This window comes from Mesocricetus auratus, unplaced genomic scaffold (genome assembly GCF_017639785.1).
Source record: "Mesocricetus auratus isolate SY011 unplaced genomic scaffold, BCM_Maur_2.0 Super-Scaffold_100007, whole genome shotgun sequence".
In the NCBI taxonomy this organism is placed as follows: Eukaryota; Metazoa; Chordata; class Mammalia; order Rodentia; family Cricetidae; genus Mesocricetus; species Mesocricetus auratus.
Window position 1 is genome coordinate 77,301,044 of NW_024429191.1, and position 15,214 is coordinate 77,316,257.

The window sequence follows — 15,214 nt, forward strand, 5'->3', positions numbered from 1 at the left end:
ATGTTGAAATTCCAATTCAGCAGGATTCTTGGGGCTAAAGATACTGATCTTGTGCATTGGAGGAGTTGCAGTACAATGCTGGTAAAAGGCCCTGGAGATAATGCCATTATTCATGGCATTATTGTTTATGCCTTTTCTACCTTGGCACTGTTTTAAACAGCTTCCTCAGTATAATATTTAAGTCAACTTTCGTGACTATGGACTTAGGTAATTACTAACAATGAAACACAATGCTCAAGAGCCAGCAAGCTGACTCAGCAGATAAAAGAGCTTGTCACCAAGCTGGATGACATGAGTTTGATCCCTGGGACCCATGAAGTGGGAGGAGGAAGCAACTTTTCCTACTTGACCTCTGCACCTGTGGGTGCACACACAATAAATCTAATCAAGTGGCTAAAAATATGTCACCTGAAATTTGAGAATTCCACCTCTCTGCCTTACCAACCTCAAATAAATCTAGAACATGGGATATAACCAAACTTGTTTCCCCCCACCACTTGAGTCTGTTTCTTCTGTATTGATTTCCATGGAAATCAAAACAGATAAAAATATTCATGTTTCTCATTGGCCTGTCTTTCTTTAGGTTGGGAAAGTTTTCTTCTATGGTTTTGTTGAATATGTTTTCTGCACCTTTGAGGTGGGTTTCTTCACCTTCTTCTATACCTATTATTCTTAGGTTTGTACTTTTGTTGGTGCCCCATATTTCCTGGATATTTTGTGTTAGGGATTTGATGGACTTAAGATTTTCTTTGGTTGATGAATCTATTTCTCCTGGGGTATCTTCAATGCTTGAGATTCTCTCTTCCATCGCTTGTATTCTGCTGGCTATGCTTGCATCTGTAGTTCCTGAACGTTTACCCAGCTTTTCTATTTCCAGCATTCCCTCAGTTTGTCTTCTTTATTGTCTCTATTTCTGTTTTTAGGTCTTTAACTGTTTCCTTGATCTATTTGATTATTTTTTCTTGGCTTTCTTTAAGAGATTTGTTGATTTCTTGTAATTTTTGGTTTGTTTTTCTTCCATCTCTTTAAGGAATTTTCTCATATGCTCTTTGAGGGCCTCTATCATTTTCATTAAGTTGTTTTTAAGGTCATTCTCTTCTGCTTCATCTGCATTGGGATGTTCAGGTCTTGCTGGTGTAGAGTCCCTAGACTTTGGTGGTGTCATATTGGATTTTCTGTTGTTGAGTGTATTTTTATATTGCCTTCTTCCTATCCCTTCTTCCAGTGAGTGCAAGATGGGTCTCTTCCTCTCCTGGTGGGTACGGATCCAAGGTTCCCTTCTGGTGGGTGCAAGCAGGTCCAACACTCCAATGACTCTCCTCTTCCCATGGGTGGAGGTGGAACTAGTATTGAGGGCCTTGGCAGTCTCTGGGTGGGCTGGACTTCTGGGATGGGATATCCAGTGCGCAGTCCTCAGGCCTCAGGCAGCTCTGAGCACAACACCGGAAAGCAGGCCGGAAACCTCATGATGTTTCTCTTTGTAGATTTTCTATCCTTTTTGAATACCAGGAACTTGTGTCTGTGTCTAAGTGGAAATTCAGGTGTCTGGACACCCATGTTATAAAAATTATCCCACTTATTCTCTTAAGTTTTTACCACTTCATTCTGGAGAACCCAGACCAACCCTATATGTCAAGAACAAAGGACTTTTAGACTGTCATTTTTGAATATTTGATCCTCTGTTTAAGAACCTGCCTGCCCTTTTCTGAATGGAGATGGTGGAGGAGTGGATGGGGAGGCAGGTAGATGGGAGCAAATAGGAGGGACAGGAGGAGAGGAGGGAGGGCAAACTGGACTCTGTATGTAAAATAAATGAAAAGATGTTATTTAAATAAAAAAGAGTTTGACACTGATGTTTGCATGGTTTCTGTGAAGGACGGCATGGTTCTGGTTCTGGGGAGTTCTCACATTTTCATCTTCATTTCATGGGTGTTCTATGCCAGTCTGTTCTAATTCTCTCTTATATTTCTGGAGGATAAAGTATGGGTGGTTGATGACCAGCCAAATGAATGTACCATTCCTGCTTAGGGCATCCATGCTTCTATCCCAGGAACCCCAACAAAGTGACAAGAAAACATCAAGGACTTCCTCTCATCCCTAACTTTCTAGCCTTAATCAAGTAATAAGGTCTTTCTTGAATTTTCTAAATACCAAAACACATCCCTTTTCACGTGGGTATGGGTACCGTGGATTTGAACTGGAATCCTCTTCTTTTCACAGCAAACACTCTTACTCACTGTGCCATTTTCTCAACCTCATGGTACATTTCAGACCTCTGATGTCAAATCTTTTAAATCACCTCAGAAGAATACTCAATAACCTTGAGACAATCACTTGCTATATGCTGCTAATTGTGACCTGTAGTCCACCACATTGATTTTATGTCCAAAGATTTTATCCCATGGGATGGAAGCTCCATTATGTGTCTTTTGTTCCATACTTGCTCCACCACAGAACACATCTTGGAGATTAGAATAAGACTGGTGATAAGATGTGACCAACATTATGGTCTGTGTTCTGCTTCACAGCTCTTGAGAGGATTGGATAGGAACAAAAATACAGGTTAGTAGACTGCTATTTCCTTTCATCATTTTCCAAAGTACATATTGGAGATCACTGGCTACACGACATTAACATGTGAGATAGCAACAGAAAACACCCTGGTTTTATCAGTTTGAGCATGATGGATAGAGACTGTCTTACTGTAGGACACCACAACCTCTTTAATGTTCTCAGGCAACTTGTAAAATCTTCTAAATGACCGTTGTCCTGGTTTGATTTGCACGACCAAAAGCAACTGAAGGTAGGGAGGTGTTTATTTCCTTTTATACTTTCAAGTCACAGTCCATCACTGAGAGAAGTCAGGGCAAGAACTTCAGAGAGACCATAGAGGGATAAACTAACTTGCTTACTGGCTTGCTCGTTAGCTTATGCTTAGCTAGCTTTATTTTGAATGTATTAACATCCAATGATGTAGTGAAGTCATTTCTACCCCTCTTCATTTACCCTCCACTCCCTGTCAAATTAATAACCTCTTCTTTTAAAATTTCAGTGCTGCTGATATGTGCTTGTGTTTAGGACTGAATGATATGTCAGGGTACTGTCCCCAAAGAAAACTGTTTTTCTTCTCTCTCTCATGAGCCATTGATTGCCTATAGTTCTTCATCAAGGAGTATTGAGAGCTTATCCCTACTTAGAATTAATATTAAGAATATACAAAGAACTCCAAAAACAACCAAGAAAATAAATAATCCAATTAAAAAAATACCGCAGATCTGAACAGAGAGGGTTTTTTTGTTTTGTTTTTTCGAGACAGGGTTTCTCTGTATTGCTTTGGAGGCTGTCCTGGAACTCACTCTGTAGACAAGACTGGCCTCAAACTCACAGAGATCCGCCTGCCTCTGCCTCCTGAGTGCTGGGATTAAAGGCATGCATCAACAATACCAGACATGAAGAGAGAGTTCTTAAAAGTAGACTTTAATTTGGCTAAGAAATATCTTTAAAAGTATTTAACATCTGTAGCAATCAGGGAAATGCAAATTAAAGCTACTTTGATATTTCATCTTACCCCATTCAGAATGGCTAAGATCAAGAAAATAACTGATAAGTGCTGGTGAAGATGAAGGGAAAAGGAGCCTTCATACATTCTTGGTGGGATCGCAACCGGGCTCAGCTCTCTTACACAGCCCAGGGCCACCTGCCTAGGGATGTAGTGCCCACAGTGGGCTGAATTCCCCTACATCAATTAGCAATCAGGAGAATACCTTACAGGTATACCCACGGGCCAGTCTGGTTGAGGCATTTCTTCACTTGAGATTCCCTCTTCCCAGGTGACCCCAGGTGTGTGAGGTTGATAATACAAACTAACCAGGACAACAATAAGGCACATAATATTATTGGATCATTGAGTCCCTTTCCTCTTCAAATGTCTGAGGATATTGCCAGCATGTCACCTGTTTATTAGATGATCTACACAGCTCTCCATGAAAGGGACACAACTCAGTTTTCAGATGAGAAATAGTTGCTCAGGCGAGTGAAGTGACTTACTCAAGGAGTCATGGATCATGGCTTACAAGCTTCAACTAGAAACATCTAATGCTATTATTCTGCTGTTTTGAGTTTATGGTATTTAATTTTGCATCACACCTTAGTAACCCTTTGATGTTTGAAAGAATCATATGTGGACTCACACGTGAGTGATGGATGGGCTTGGCAATGCCTGAGACACCAAAGTGACACAAGCTTCCTATATGGAAAATTGACCTTTTGGAACACTGAGAGCGCTTTGTGCAGGTGAGGGTCCTAATTGCTGTTGTGTTTTTAAACGATGTATTTCACTTGCAAAAACAGTGAGTCATTTAGTGGGAGACAAAGAAAAGGGATTATTAAAAGAACAAGCATAGTTAAACAAAAGAAAAACTGTGGTACCATGTTGAGACTTTGAAAAACTTCAGTACCATTAATAACAAATTCCAAAGGAAAGAAAGTATTGACAGTTGGCCATTGAAGAGATCAAACACTTTTTATTAAATACAAGTCCCAATAAGCTGATGAAATATTTATAGTAATGTATTATATGTCCCTCTTCACATTGCAGAGCTTTTGTTGGTGTTCAAGCCAACAAAGATGTTGGCTCTTTCTCTCCAAATGAATTTACTTTCTGGGAAATTATGTAGCTGTACCAATAACTGAATTATCAATACTGAAATTCAGATCTCTAGGGTTCTAGTTGGTTCATTTTGAAGTGTCATCCTCTCAAGATTCTTGTCAGATGTTTTTCAACAGCTGGGCTCAGAGCAGCTGGGCTGGCAGCAGTAGCAGCAGCAGGCTGGGCGGCAGCAGGACTGTCCACAGTAGGATGGGCGGCAGCAGGAGGCCTGGGCATGGTGCAGCTGGCAGCAGGTTGGGGGTGTGCTGCTCACCACGCAGCAGGGGGGCAGGCAGGTGCCCTCCACGCGGCAGTCTGGGCGGCACCATCTAACGCGGCAGCTCACGCCTCCACTGCCACCCTCCTGGCCAAAGCCAGTGCCACAGCTGGACTGACAACAGCTGGGCTGGCAGCAGCTGGGCTGGGAGCAGCTGGGCTGGCAGCAGCTGGGCTGGCAGCAGCTGGGCTGGGAGCAGCTGGAGCCACAGGTGCCACCAGTGGAGCATGTGGGGAAGCCACAGAAGCTAGTAGCGCAGCAGGCCATTGTGTCTGACGTTGGTTTGAGAGCTGTGTAGTTGAGATGAGTTTCTGAATTCTGACTGCTTATTCCACCTGGAGCCTTTTATATGCCTTGGGCAGGTGCTCTGTGACAGGCAACATTTTTATCTTGTTACTCTTAAAACCAGATTTTCTGGGGCCTCTGGGTTACTTTAAACATCTTTAAACGGGTTTTTCCTTGTTGCTCAGCTAATGCTCATCATATATGTTCATCTGAGGTTGACATGTTAAATGCTTTGTATCCAAACAGAGTGGTGGTTTCCACTTGAGTCTTGGCCTCAGTTTTGTGTTTGTGGTCACAGCACCTGACAAGGTGACTCTCACATGTAATTATAATTATGGGGACATACTCATCAAATCTCAAATATTCAAAAGGGAATAATTGACCCCGGGTTGTCCTTTGAGAAAACCATCTTTACTGTTCTGTTTTTATTTTATTGGTAAGATCGCAGTTTCTACATCATTGCACAGAAAGTTACACATAAAAAGATAAGTTACACATTAAGAAGAATTAGATCTCTCCAGACATTTTTTGCATGATTTCTGTGAGACCTTCTAAGCTTAAGACATTAATATTTGAGGAAACACCTGCCACTCAGGAAAGTATATGGAACAAAACCCATTACACTCCAATTTAATTTAAAGAAGAGGCTAAAATTTATAATCAGTAAGTGGAGGAAAAGTGCCCACAAAACAGTCAAGTGAAATTTATGCTTCCTTAGAATACTTAAAATTAATGCTATATGTGGATCATTTGGACAGTGTCCCCTCAATTTATGTTATTTTATGTTACTACACCATGTGCCCTGTAAGAAGGGCATTGAACCAAAGAGGACAACAGCTTAATTTACAAAGAGGAGCCAAAGAGACGAAAGGAATCAGGAGATGCTACTTTTCTGGCTCCTAACATTTGTGAGGGAGATTAATATGTGTTAGTAGGCACAAAAGCATAGATTTAGGAGAAGTCTTAGCAAACAAGGAGTTAAAACCATTTCTGGTAGTTGACAAAAAAGTGATGTTTTTTCCTGCTAAGTCTTTAGGGTTACATGAGGGGACAAAAGAAGCATAGTGACCAAAAGTCATTTTTGCTTCTTGTGGTAGGCTTATATGAATACAAGCACAACGTGATCTTTCATGAGATGAAGATATTGTTTTAGACTGTGGTAAGATTACGTTAGAATATTATGCGTGCCAGCTTTAGTAAAGATGTATGGTCTCTGGTATCCATGGCGATAGGCATGAAGTTGAAAATGGTCACATGTAGTCATTGAGCAATGGAAAGATAACTAATAACTCACTTTTGACCACTTAATATTTTAGGTGTAGAAACCAATACTCACAAGCTTGTTTAGTTCTACTATTCACAGAACCCTGAATGGTTATAAAGAAAGACTCTGATTATCTGTCTCATAGTTTGCTCCAGTGCACAAAGCTGAGAGCAATCAATAGGATTAATTAATTAACAGAGTTAAATAGCAGAACCATTCATTTGCAAAGTGCTAGACCATGGCCTTGGTGTTGTGGTGGGAATGTTTCATTTTCTTAGGTATCAGTTGTTGAAAGAAGAACGTGGTCTGGGAACAGGTAAGTTCGTAGAAGTTGAGTGAACATTTGTACTCACAGAGAGAAGAGCTGGGCATGATAGTCCCCTCTCCTTTCCCTAGACCAGTTCTTTGTATTTCGTAACATGCTTTGTCCAGGTTCAGTGAGTAGCAGTAAAACTCTTTGTGTACTGCCTTTATTTTAAATGTGTTTTAGCAGTTCAAGAATATAATGAGCTGTTGGGCAAAATACACCACAGAGTAATAATCTGAAAAACAAAAGCAAAGAAACATATGTTAAAATACATTTAAGCCTTTTTAGACCATAAATGTTTAGCCCAGAGTTGAAATAAACCACTTTAACATGTTTGTCCTCTCTCTCTCTCTCTCTCTCTCTCTCTCTCTCTCTCTCTCTCTCTCTCTCTCTCTCTCTCTCTCTCTCTCTCTCTCTCTCTCTCTCCCTCTTTCTCCCTCTGTGTGAACACATGTGTTTAGATTTTTGTGTATACACATGAATATGGAAACCAGAACTCAACCTTGTGTGTCATCTTCAGAGCTGTCCATTCTTTTCCATTCTAATTTTTTGAGGCAGAGTCACTCCTGGGCACCTGGGGCTTGCTGATTAGCGTGACACATGTCTGACTTCTCCCATGGGTACTGGACACTGAACTCTTTTTCTCAGTCTTGCAAGACAAGCACGTTTACTAACTGAGCCATCTCCTATTTGTCTTCATTTTAAAAACTCCTATAGACCATCCCAATACCAACTCTGCCATGCCATGTATGGACCCAAGGCTTTAAACAGCTCCTTGGCACTTTCTTACCAATGCCACCGGATGATTAGCAAAGCACATCAATTCTCTAAATAATCCTTCTACTGTTTCTCCTCAAAGATCTAGTGCTCTAACCAAAATGTTCGGATGACCCTGAAGTACTTCCCTCTATACCTTTGTCTATACTGTTTCCACTGATGAGAAAAATACTCTCCTAATCTGGGCAACAGGACCTTAACTTATATAAGATACTAGCATTTTTCAAACTTTCTTATTCTTTCTAAATGACAGTAATGTCTTTGTGGATACTATATGATATGTGCACTTTTATTTTTCATGTTATATTTAATTGTGTCAATGCAGACATGACTCATCTCTCCAGAAGCTTTACATGAAAGACAAAACTTAAGCTATTTAAGCTGGAGGATGGCCTGGGGGTTAGGAGCACTGGCTGCTCTTCCATAGGACCTGGTTTCAGTTCCCAATACTGACAGGGCAACTCATCACCACCTGTAACTCCAGTTCCAGGGAATCCCATAGCTTCTTCTGAAAGCACCAGGCACACACATGGTGAACATACATACACACAGGCAAAACAAACAACCACATGAAATAAAAACTGTAAAACACGAAAAGGATATATTTTAATTTTTCTTTTTCTTTATGATTAGTACATGTATACACACATACATAAATGCAACTTCATGTGTCCCTCATGTGTATATGTTTTAGAGATGACGACTTGGTATTGGATAACCAATGGGGAGGAGTGATTCTCTTTTAGTAGTAGCCACTAATTGCATATATCTTTTCATTTAGAGATGGAACCTGTGAGATTTTGAGGGGAAAAATTTTAAAACCTCAGTTGAATGTTTCTCACAGTCTATGCAGTCTGTGGCTTGCAGATGGTAAACAATAAAAATTTCTTGGAGGCCTAATTTTTAAAACGAGCATAAAGAAAACAGACCACCCCACCTCTGATTGGGTGCCCATGTTCCCGTGGATGGCCCTATGCCTATGCAAATTATCACAGCACCAATTAGACTGAGTGGGTTAACTAAAAAGAGGCATGAAATTATGAGAGGGTTGTGGTTGGGGAGAGGGGAGGATGGTCTGGAAGTAGGTGAAGGGGAGTGTGGGAGACAGATGAGATCAATGTAAGTTGTAGAGTAAATTCTCAAAGAATAAATTAAAATAATTTAAAAGGCATAAGTAAGTAAGCCAAAGAAGAGAAATTTATTAAATAAATGAACATGATCAAAGACCTTAGACCCAAGAAAGAAAGAAGTTCAAAGAGTGCTACAAAGAGTTGTACAAGTCTTAATGGAAGGCTCTGGGCCTCCACTCACAAGCTGGTTGATTTAGGGCATTGGTGTCGCAGGGCAGGAGGTTAGAGAGAGAAATAGGAACGTGACTTCACTGCTCAGCAGCAGGTGTTGCAGGGGGAGGTCCTGCAGGTGGTACGGCAGGGAGCAGGCTGGCAGCAGGGGGGCCTGCAGCAGGGAGCCTGCACAGAAATGGGCTGGCAGCTGGTGGAGGTCCAGCAGCAGGGTCTGCAGACCACAGCTGTGCAAGAGCTGGGGCAGCAGGTGATGGGGCGACAGCAGCCCTGCTGCAGGCTGCAGGGGTCACAGCAGATGGGGCGGCGGCAGGGCTCGCAGATGGGCCTGGTGAAGTGTGGCACACAGGTCACGGGGCGGCACACTGTGGTCTGGCAGGACACTGGGCGGCAGCAGCAGGGGTCTCGGTAGCAGCAGGGCTGGCAGCAGCCTCCACAGCTCTGGGAGGAGAAGGATCCGCAGCAGGAGCCGGTCATGGTGGTGTCTGGGCTGGAGTGGGGCTGAGGAGTAGAGAGAAGTTGGGTGTTCTCAGGTGTGATGTCCCCTCTGGATTGGGTCCCTTTATATACCTGGCTGGGAGCTGATGATCCCTCTTGTTTATCTTTGAACTAATTAAGTCACTTCTGTTTGACTAATGGTTGAGTCATGATCCCATTTAATGATTCTTACTACATTTCTAAATATGAACATCTTACACTCAGTGTTCATTGTGAAAACTTGAAAATCACAGCCATGAGATAATGGAGTGGTATTTGACAGAAAATTTTTGGGTTTATAGAGTAGAGTGTGATGTTGTGGTACACTTACCCACCATACATTGACCAATTCAGGAGGCAATTTGCCATCATCATCTCAAACATTTATCATTCCATTCTTCTGAAAACATTCTTAATTCTGTCTTCTAGTTTTGATTACACAATATTGTTTAACTAGTGTCACCCATTGGATTGTGACTTTACCTATGGACCAATCTCCCCCTGCTCCTCCAACCATTTCTTGGGCTCAAGCTCATTTCAACCAATAACATTAAGATAAGCCTGGAGCAAATGGCCATGGAAGAACTCAGTTTTCAACATATTTGAGTATAATAAGATACATAGATGGTTGGCTGAATTCTAAGACAGAAATGCCTGTCTGTAAATGAAACAGGCACTAGGCATATTGTTTTAAGGAATTCATTAGGAATACTTTACTTACCATTAGGTATAAGAGACTATAAATCCTTTTGCTAGAGCAGGAACTCACATACAGAAAAATCAAAAGTTATTCTTAGATTTGTTTACTTTTATTTTCTACCCAAGAGTGTTTTGCCTATATGCATGTGTATGTACCATGTACATGCCTCATCCTCTCAGAGGTTAGAAGAGGGCATTGGGTGCCCTGGAACTGGAGTTAGAGATAGCTGTGAGTCACCACATAGATTCTGGGAATCAAACATGGGTCTTCTGCTCATAATAAGTGCTCTTAAATATTAAGCTATCTCTGCAGTCCTCCAAAGTTTATTTTTGTAAATATTATCATTGTACTGTATTAATATATTATAAACATATTAAAAGAAAGCACCTAAGGTTACTGTGCATCTTTCTTTTCTCCAGTTTAGGATGTTTTCACCTCTGATGTTTTTGGTCACAGGGAACTAATTTTTATCTTTAAATCAGATTTTGTTTGTTTGAGTCAGGAACTCATTTTCAGGAGAGGACATATGGTTCCTGTTCCTATTATCCATGACACAGGGCTTTGAGGACCCAACTGCTTACTCTGGTATCGGCAGCAAGACAGATGCTGTTTTCTGAACCTACTTATCCTGCAACACTCAACACTCACATGAGCCTCTGCTACTCACTGGCTTTGTGTCTTTGGGTTATATAATTGTGCCTATCTGGATTGTTGTGGGGATTAAATGAGCTCATACTTGTCCAGGAACTAAGAGCAGAGTCAGACACTCAATGTTATTTTTGTTAGTTGAATGAATGTATTTTAGCTGGCTTGTAGTCCCATTACTCAGGATGCTAAAGTACTAGCATTTCTAGCTTGAGGGGAGTCTGAACTGTGTAGTGAGACCCTATCTAAAACAATGTATTTTAAAAGGTTATTTTATTGGGAAGGGAGTTGGCTCAATGCTTTGAAAACATAAGGACCTTGGTTAAATCACCAGAATTCATGGTTTGTGGCATGTGATTATAATCCTATGCAGGGAGGAAGAGACAGGCAGATTTCCCTGGGCTACCTGGCCAGCCAGCCCCTCTTAACCAGTGGTGGATGGCACCTAAGAAGTGACACCCAAGGTTGATCTCTGGTCTGCACATGCATGAGCACACACGTACATGTGCACACACATGTTCATGCCCCACATGAACATGCATACACACACACAGGTCATATTACTCTGGTGTGTAAAACTTTTAAATTTGAACTTGGAACAAAGATGTTTGATTCAGGCCAGTTCTCTGCTCAGCTGCCACAGGATGCACATGGAATACGATGAATATTCCACAATGGGTTTTCTTAATATTATAAAGCAAAGTTAAAGTACCTGTAAGGAAGACTTAGCATTCTTTCCAGGTCTTTGTTCAGGGAAGTCAGACTACTACTGAATGAACAGGACACATGTGTGTGAGAACTGTGGATGGAATGTGTTACTGCAAACCCCCCAGTCCAGCAACAGGCTGGGTTCCTAGGACAAAACCTTTAAAAAACATTTACACAGAATATAGAAAGCTTCCTACTGGTGGTGGGCAATATTGTGTGTGTGTGTGTGTGTGTGTGTGTGTGTGTGTGTGTGTGTAGCAAATCATAGGACCCTATTTAACACTACCATTCAGCATTGACATCGTAAAAGCTTTTTGTGTTGGAAATATTTTCCTGTGTTCTCAAATTCCTGATTGCTCATACAATGGATAAGAACAATTGTACATATAGCGTGAATAGCTAACAACTTAAAATTCTTAATTTGGAACATATTAATGCAGATTGTTTATACAATTAAGCTGATCTTCAAGTGTTAGAAGGCAAATTTGATGTTTTATAATTTGGTTCTATTTTAAAAATATCAGAGAATCCTACCACATCCCCTGTTTCTCCTCCCTGTCAGACAAGAGAATTCTTTAGCAGTAAAAACCTGTTTAGGCTCAATTTGACTTTGATTAAATAGGTAAGTTTTGAAGTCAGAATGTGTTGAAAAAGGGACTTCAGTGTTTTTTCCAAAATAGTAACAGTTTCTCAAAAACTTAATTTTTTATAGTTTCTTTTTTGGTTAGCAGACAAAGAAATGGGTCTCATTGTGACATGTTCATTTATATCACTATATTTTATTTATTATATATTTATTTGCTTTAACTACTATCTTCCCTCCCCCATTTAAAGTATTCCCTCTCGAGTTCAAAACACATAAATTCTATTCTCTATTCTCCTTTACCCCAATAATAGATTACATATATGGTATTTCATTTATAGTAAAAACATGTGTTTACTTAAAAATTATATAATTAAGAAAACCTAAAAGAGAAACAGAGTACTATTATCAACTATGAGTAGATTTTGTATAATATTACAATTTAGGCATAAACAAATATAGTTTATTTCAGAATTTTTTCTTACAAAATTGCCTCATATATTTATAGCTTGATTTATAATATGAGTATGCTATGGACAGTTGTGTTGTATTTCCTAGTAAATTTATCATCTTCATCCATTTAAATCGTTTCTGTCACCTCTCTCTGTCTCCTTGTGTCTCTGTCTTTCTCTCTCTGCACCTCCCCACACACTTTTGTCTCTTTGACCAGGACTGGAAGAATGACAGGATCTCAGGGTCTCATATAGCCTTGTAGCCAACATTGGCTTCAAACCCCTGATCCTCCTGTTTCCATTTCCCAACAGATGTCCACTCAAGAGACAAGGGACAAGCCATCAGCCTGGGCATGCAGATGTCGCCTGGACACAGCTTCCTAACAGACTGGTCAGGGCAGGAGGGTCTTAGTTGCCTGGTGAGGGAGGAATTTGGATGATGTGGTCAATAGCTGGGGACTAACTGCCATCATTTTCATCAGTTGGTTTGCTCCAAATGCCACTTACAATGATTCCAAGAGAACAACTCAGACTTCAGTTGTTTTTCCAAACTAACGATTGTTCTGTATCTTGTACTGAAAAACGTTCTAGTAAGTGAGGCACTAGAGCAAGGAAATGATCACAACGCCCATAATTTCTCTGCTGAGAATGTTGAGTTTATTAGAAAACAGACAGTATGACCTAAGGATTAGATCACAGTCCAAAGGGGATGCAGTGTTCTTCATCAGAACAGGGTCCCCAAAGGTGTCTTTCATGTATAGGTTGAATTAATTTGAAGAACATACGTGCCAAGAAAAAGCATTTTTTTATGTCCTGAGTGGCAGCAGCAGGAACCTGTCCACCTCCCAAGGACCCTTAGTGCTAAGGTTAATTGGCTCAGCAGCAGGTGTTGCAGGGGGAGGTCCTGCAGGTGGTACGGCAGGGAGCAGGCTGGCAGCAGGGGGGCCTGCAGCAGGGAGCCTGCACAGAAATGGGCTGGCAGCTGGTGGAGGTCCAGCAGCAGGGTCTGCAGACCACAGCTGTGCAAGAGCTGGGGCAGCAGGTGATGGGGCGACAGCAGCCCTGCTGCAGGCTGCAGGGGTCACAGCAGATGGGGCGGCGGCAGGGCTCGCAGATGGGCCTGGTGAAGTGTGGCACACAGGTCACTGGGCGGCACACTGTGGTCTGGCAGGACACTGGGCGGCAGCAGCAGGGGTCTCGGTAGCAGCAGGGCTGGCAGCAGCCTCCACAGCTCTGGGAGGAGAAGGATCCGCAGCAGGAGCCGGTCATGGTGGTGTCTGGGCTGGAGTGGGGCTGAGGAGTAGAGAGCGGTTGGGTGTTCTCAGGTGTGATGTCCCCTCTGGATTGGGTCCCTTTATATACCTGGCCAGTGCTGATAATCCTCAGGACAGATAGCCATTTCCTTGTTTTGGTTGATTCTTTCTGAAATGGGATTGGTGGGTTAGTCTCTTGACATGTTTTAGGTGCTCAGGTCCTTGTGAAAGATTGTGTCTCTTTAATGGCAACTCATTATATTTTGCTATTTGTAGTTCAAATATGAACTTAATAGCCCTAACTTCAAAGTCACCAATTATCTTCATAGTTTGATGATGCTTTTGCCAGGTGGTGTTTTGATGGCACAAAAGAATTGACATGCCCTTGGGGTTACTTGCTAACAGCAGAAGTGAATTCAGCAAATCATTGTGTGGTTCCTTCTCCACTGCTCATGACAAAGCAAGACAACAATGTTGTAAGAGTATGTCAAAATCATTACAAAAACAAGAAAGGAGTTTCCCATCTCCTTCGGGAGTTCCAGGAACACATCTTAGTAGGTCTGCATCTTCAGTGGCTTTTGCCTTAGTTACACATTCCCTGATTTTCAGTGTCTTAACTTTTATGTCAAAGGAAATCCTATTGTTTTCAGTCTTTGCTTAATATCACTGAATTCCAACTGTTTTGAACATCATTTTTTAATTTAAATTAGCAACAAGCTTGCTTCACCAATCCCAGCTTCCTCTCCCTCTCCTCCTCCCCTGGTGCCCCCTACCCGCTCCCCCTAGCTCCCCACCCAATCCCCACTCCATTCTCCAGGGAGGGTGAGGCCCTCCATGAGGATATCCAGAGTTTGTCATTTCGTTCAGGGCAGGGCCTAGGCCCTTCCCCAAGAGTCCAGGCTGAGACAGCATCCCTCATTGTAGGAGGGGCACCCAAAGTCCATTTGTATGCCAGGGATAAATACTTATCTATTGCCCAAGGCCCCATATATTGGCCAGGCCTCCTCGCTGACAACCACATTCAGGGGGTCTGAATCAGTCCCATGCTGGCCTCCCAGGCATCAGTCAAGGGTCCAAGAGCTCCTCCTTGCTCAGATCAGCAGTTTCTGTGGGTTTCACCAGCCCAGTCTTGACCCCTTTGCTCATCATTCCTCCCTGTCTATCTCTAGGTTCCAGGAGTTCAGTTCAATGTGAACATCATTCTTTTTAAAAAATTATTTTCATTTATTTTTAGCATATTATTGATACTTGGTTTTGTGCTTTCATGCTCAGAAAACAATGAAATAATCTTATTCAGTACCCTAAATTCAGCAAATATTTACTTTTCCTAAATATACATATACATGGAGACAGAATGAAGGTCTTAAAGGCATCTATTTTCATATATATATATATATGTATATATAAATTTAAATTAGAAACAAGGTTGCTTCACATGTCAATTCCAGGTCCCTCCCCCTTTCCCTCCCCTCCTCCCGTGCCCTCCCACCAACCCCCCCCAATATCCCCTCATTTCTCTAGGGAGGGTGAAGCCCTC

General features: G+C 41.7%; 3 protein-coding genes across 3 annotated transcripts; all 3 read right to left on the bottom strand.

The window, feature by feature from the left end:
- Positions 1-4,778: 4,778 nt before the first annotated feature.
- On the bottom strand, positions 4,779-5,192 carry LOC101825415 (keratin-associated protein 9-3-like). Its single transcript, XM_040748022.1, has one exon. The coding sequence runs from the start codon at positions 5,190-5,192 to the stop codon at positions 4,779-4,781; it is 414 nt and encodes a 137-aa protein (XP_040603956.1).
- A 3,751-nt stretch (positions 5,193-8,943) lies between these two features.
- LOC121141180 (keratin-associated protein 2-1-like) lies at positions 8,944-9,365 on the bottom strand. The gene has a single exon (XM_040748023.1). The coding sequence runs from the start codon at positions 9,334-9,336 to the stop codon at positions 8,944-8,946; it is 393 nt and encodes a 130-aa protein (XP_040603957.1). The 5' UTR covers positions 9,337-9,365.
- A 3,935-nt stretch (positions 9,366-13,300) lies between these two features.
- LOC121141181 (keratin-associated protein 2-1-like) lies at positions 13,301-13,758 on the bottom strand. The gene has a single exon (XM_040748024.1). The coding sequence runs from the start codon at positions 13,691-13,693 to the stop codon at positions 13,301-13,303; it is 393 nt and encodes a 130-aa protein (XP_040603958.1). The 5' UTR covers positions 13,694-13,758.
- Positions 13,759-15,214: the final 1,456 nt, after the last annotated feature.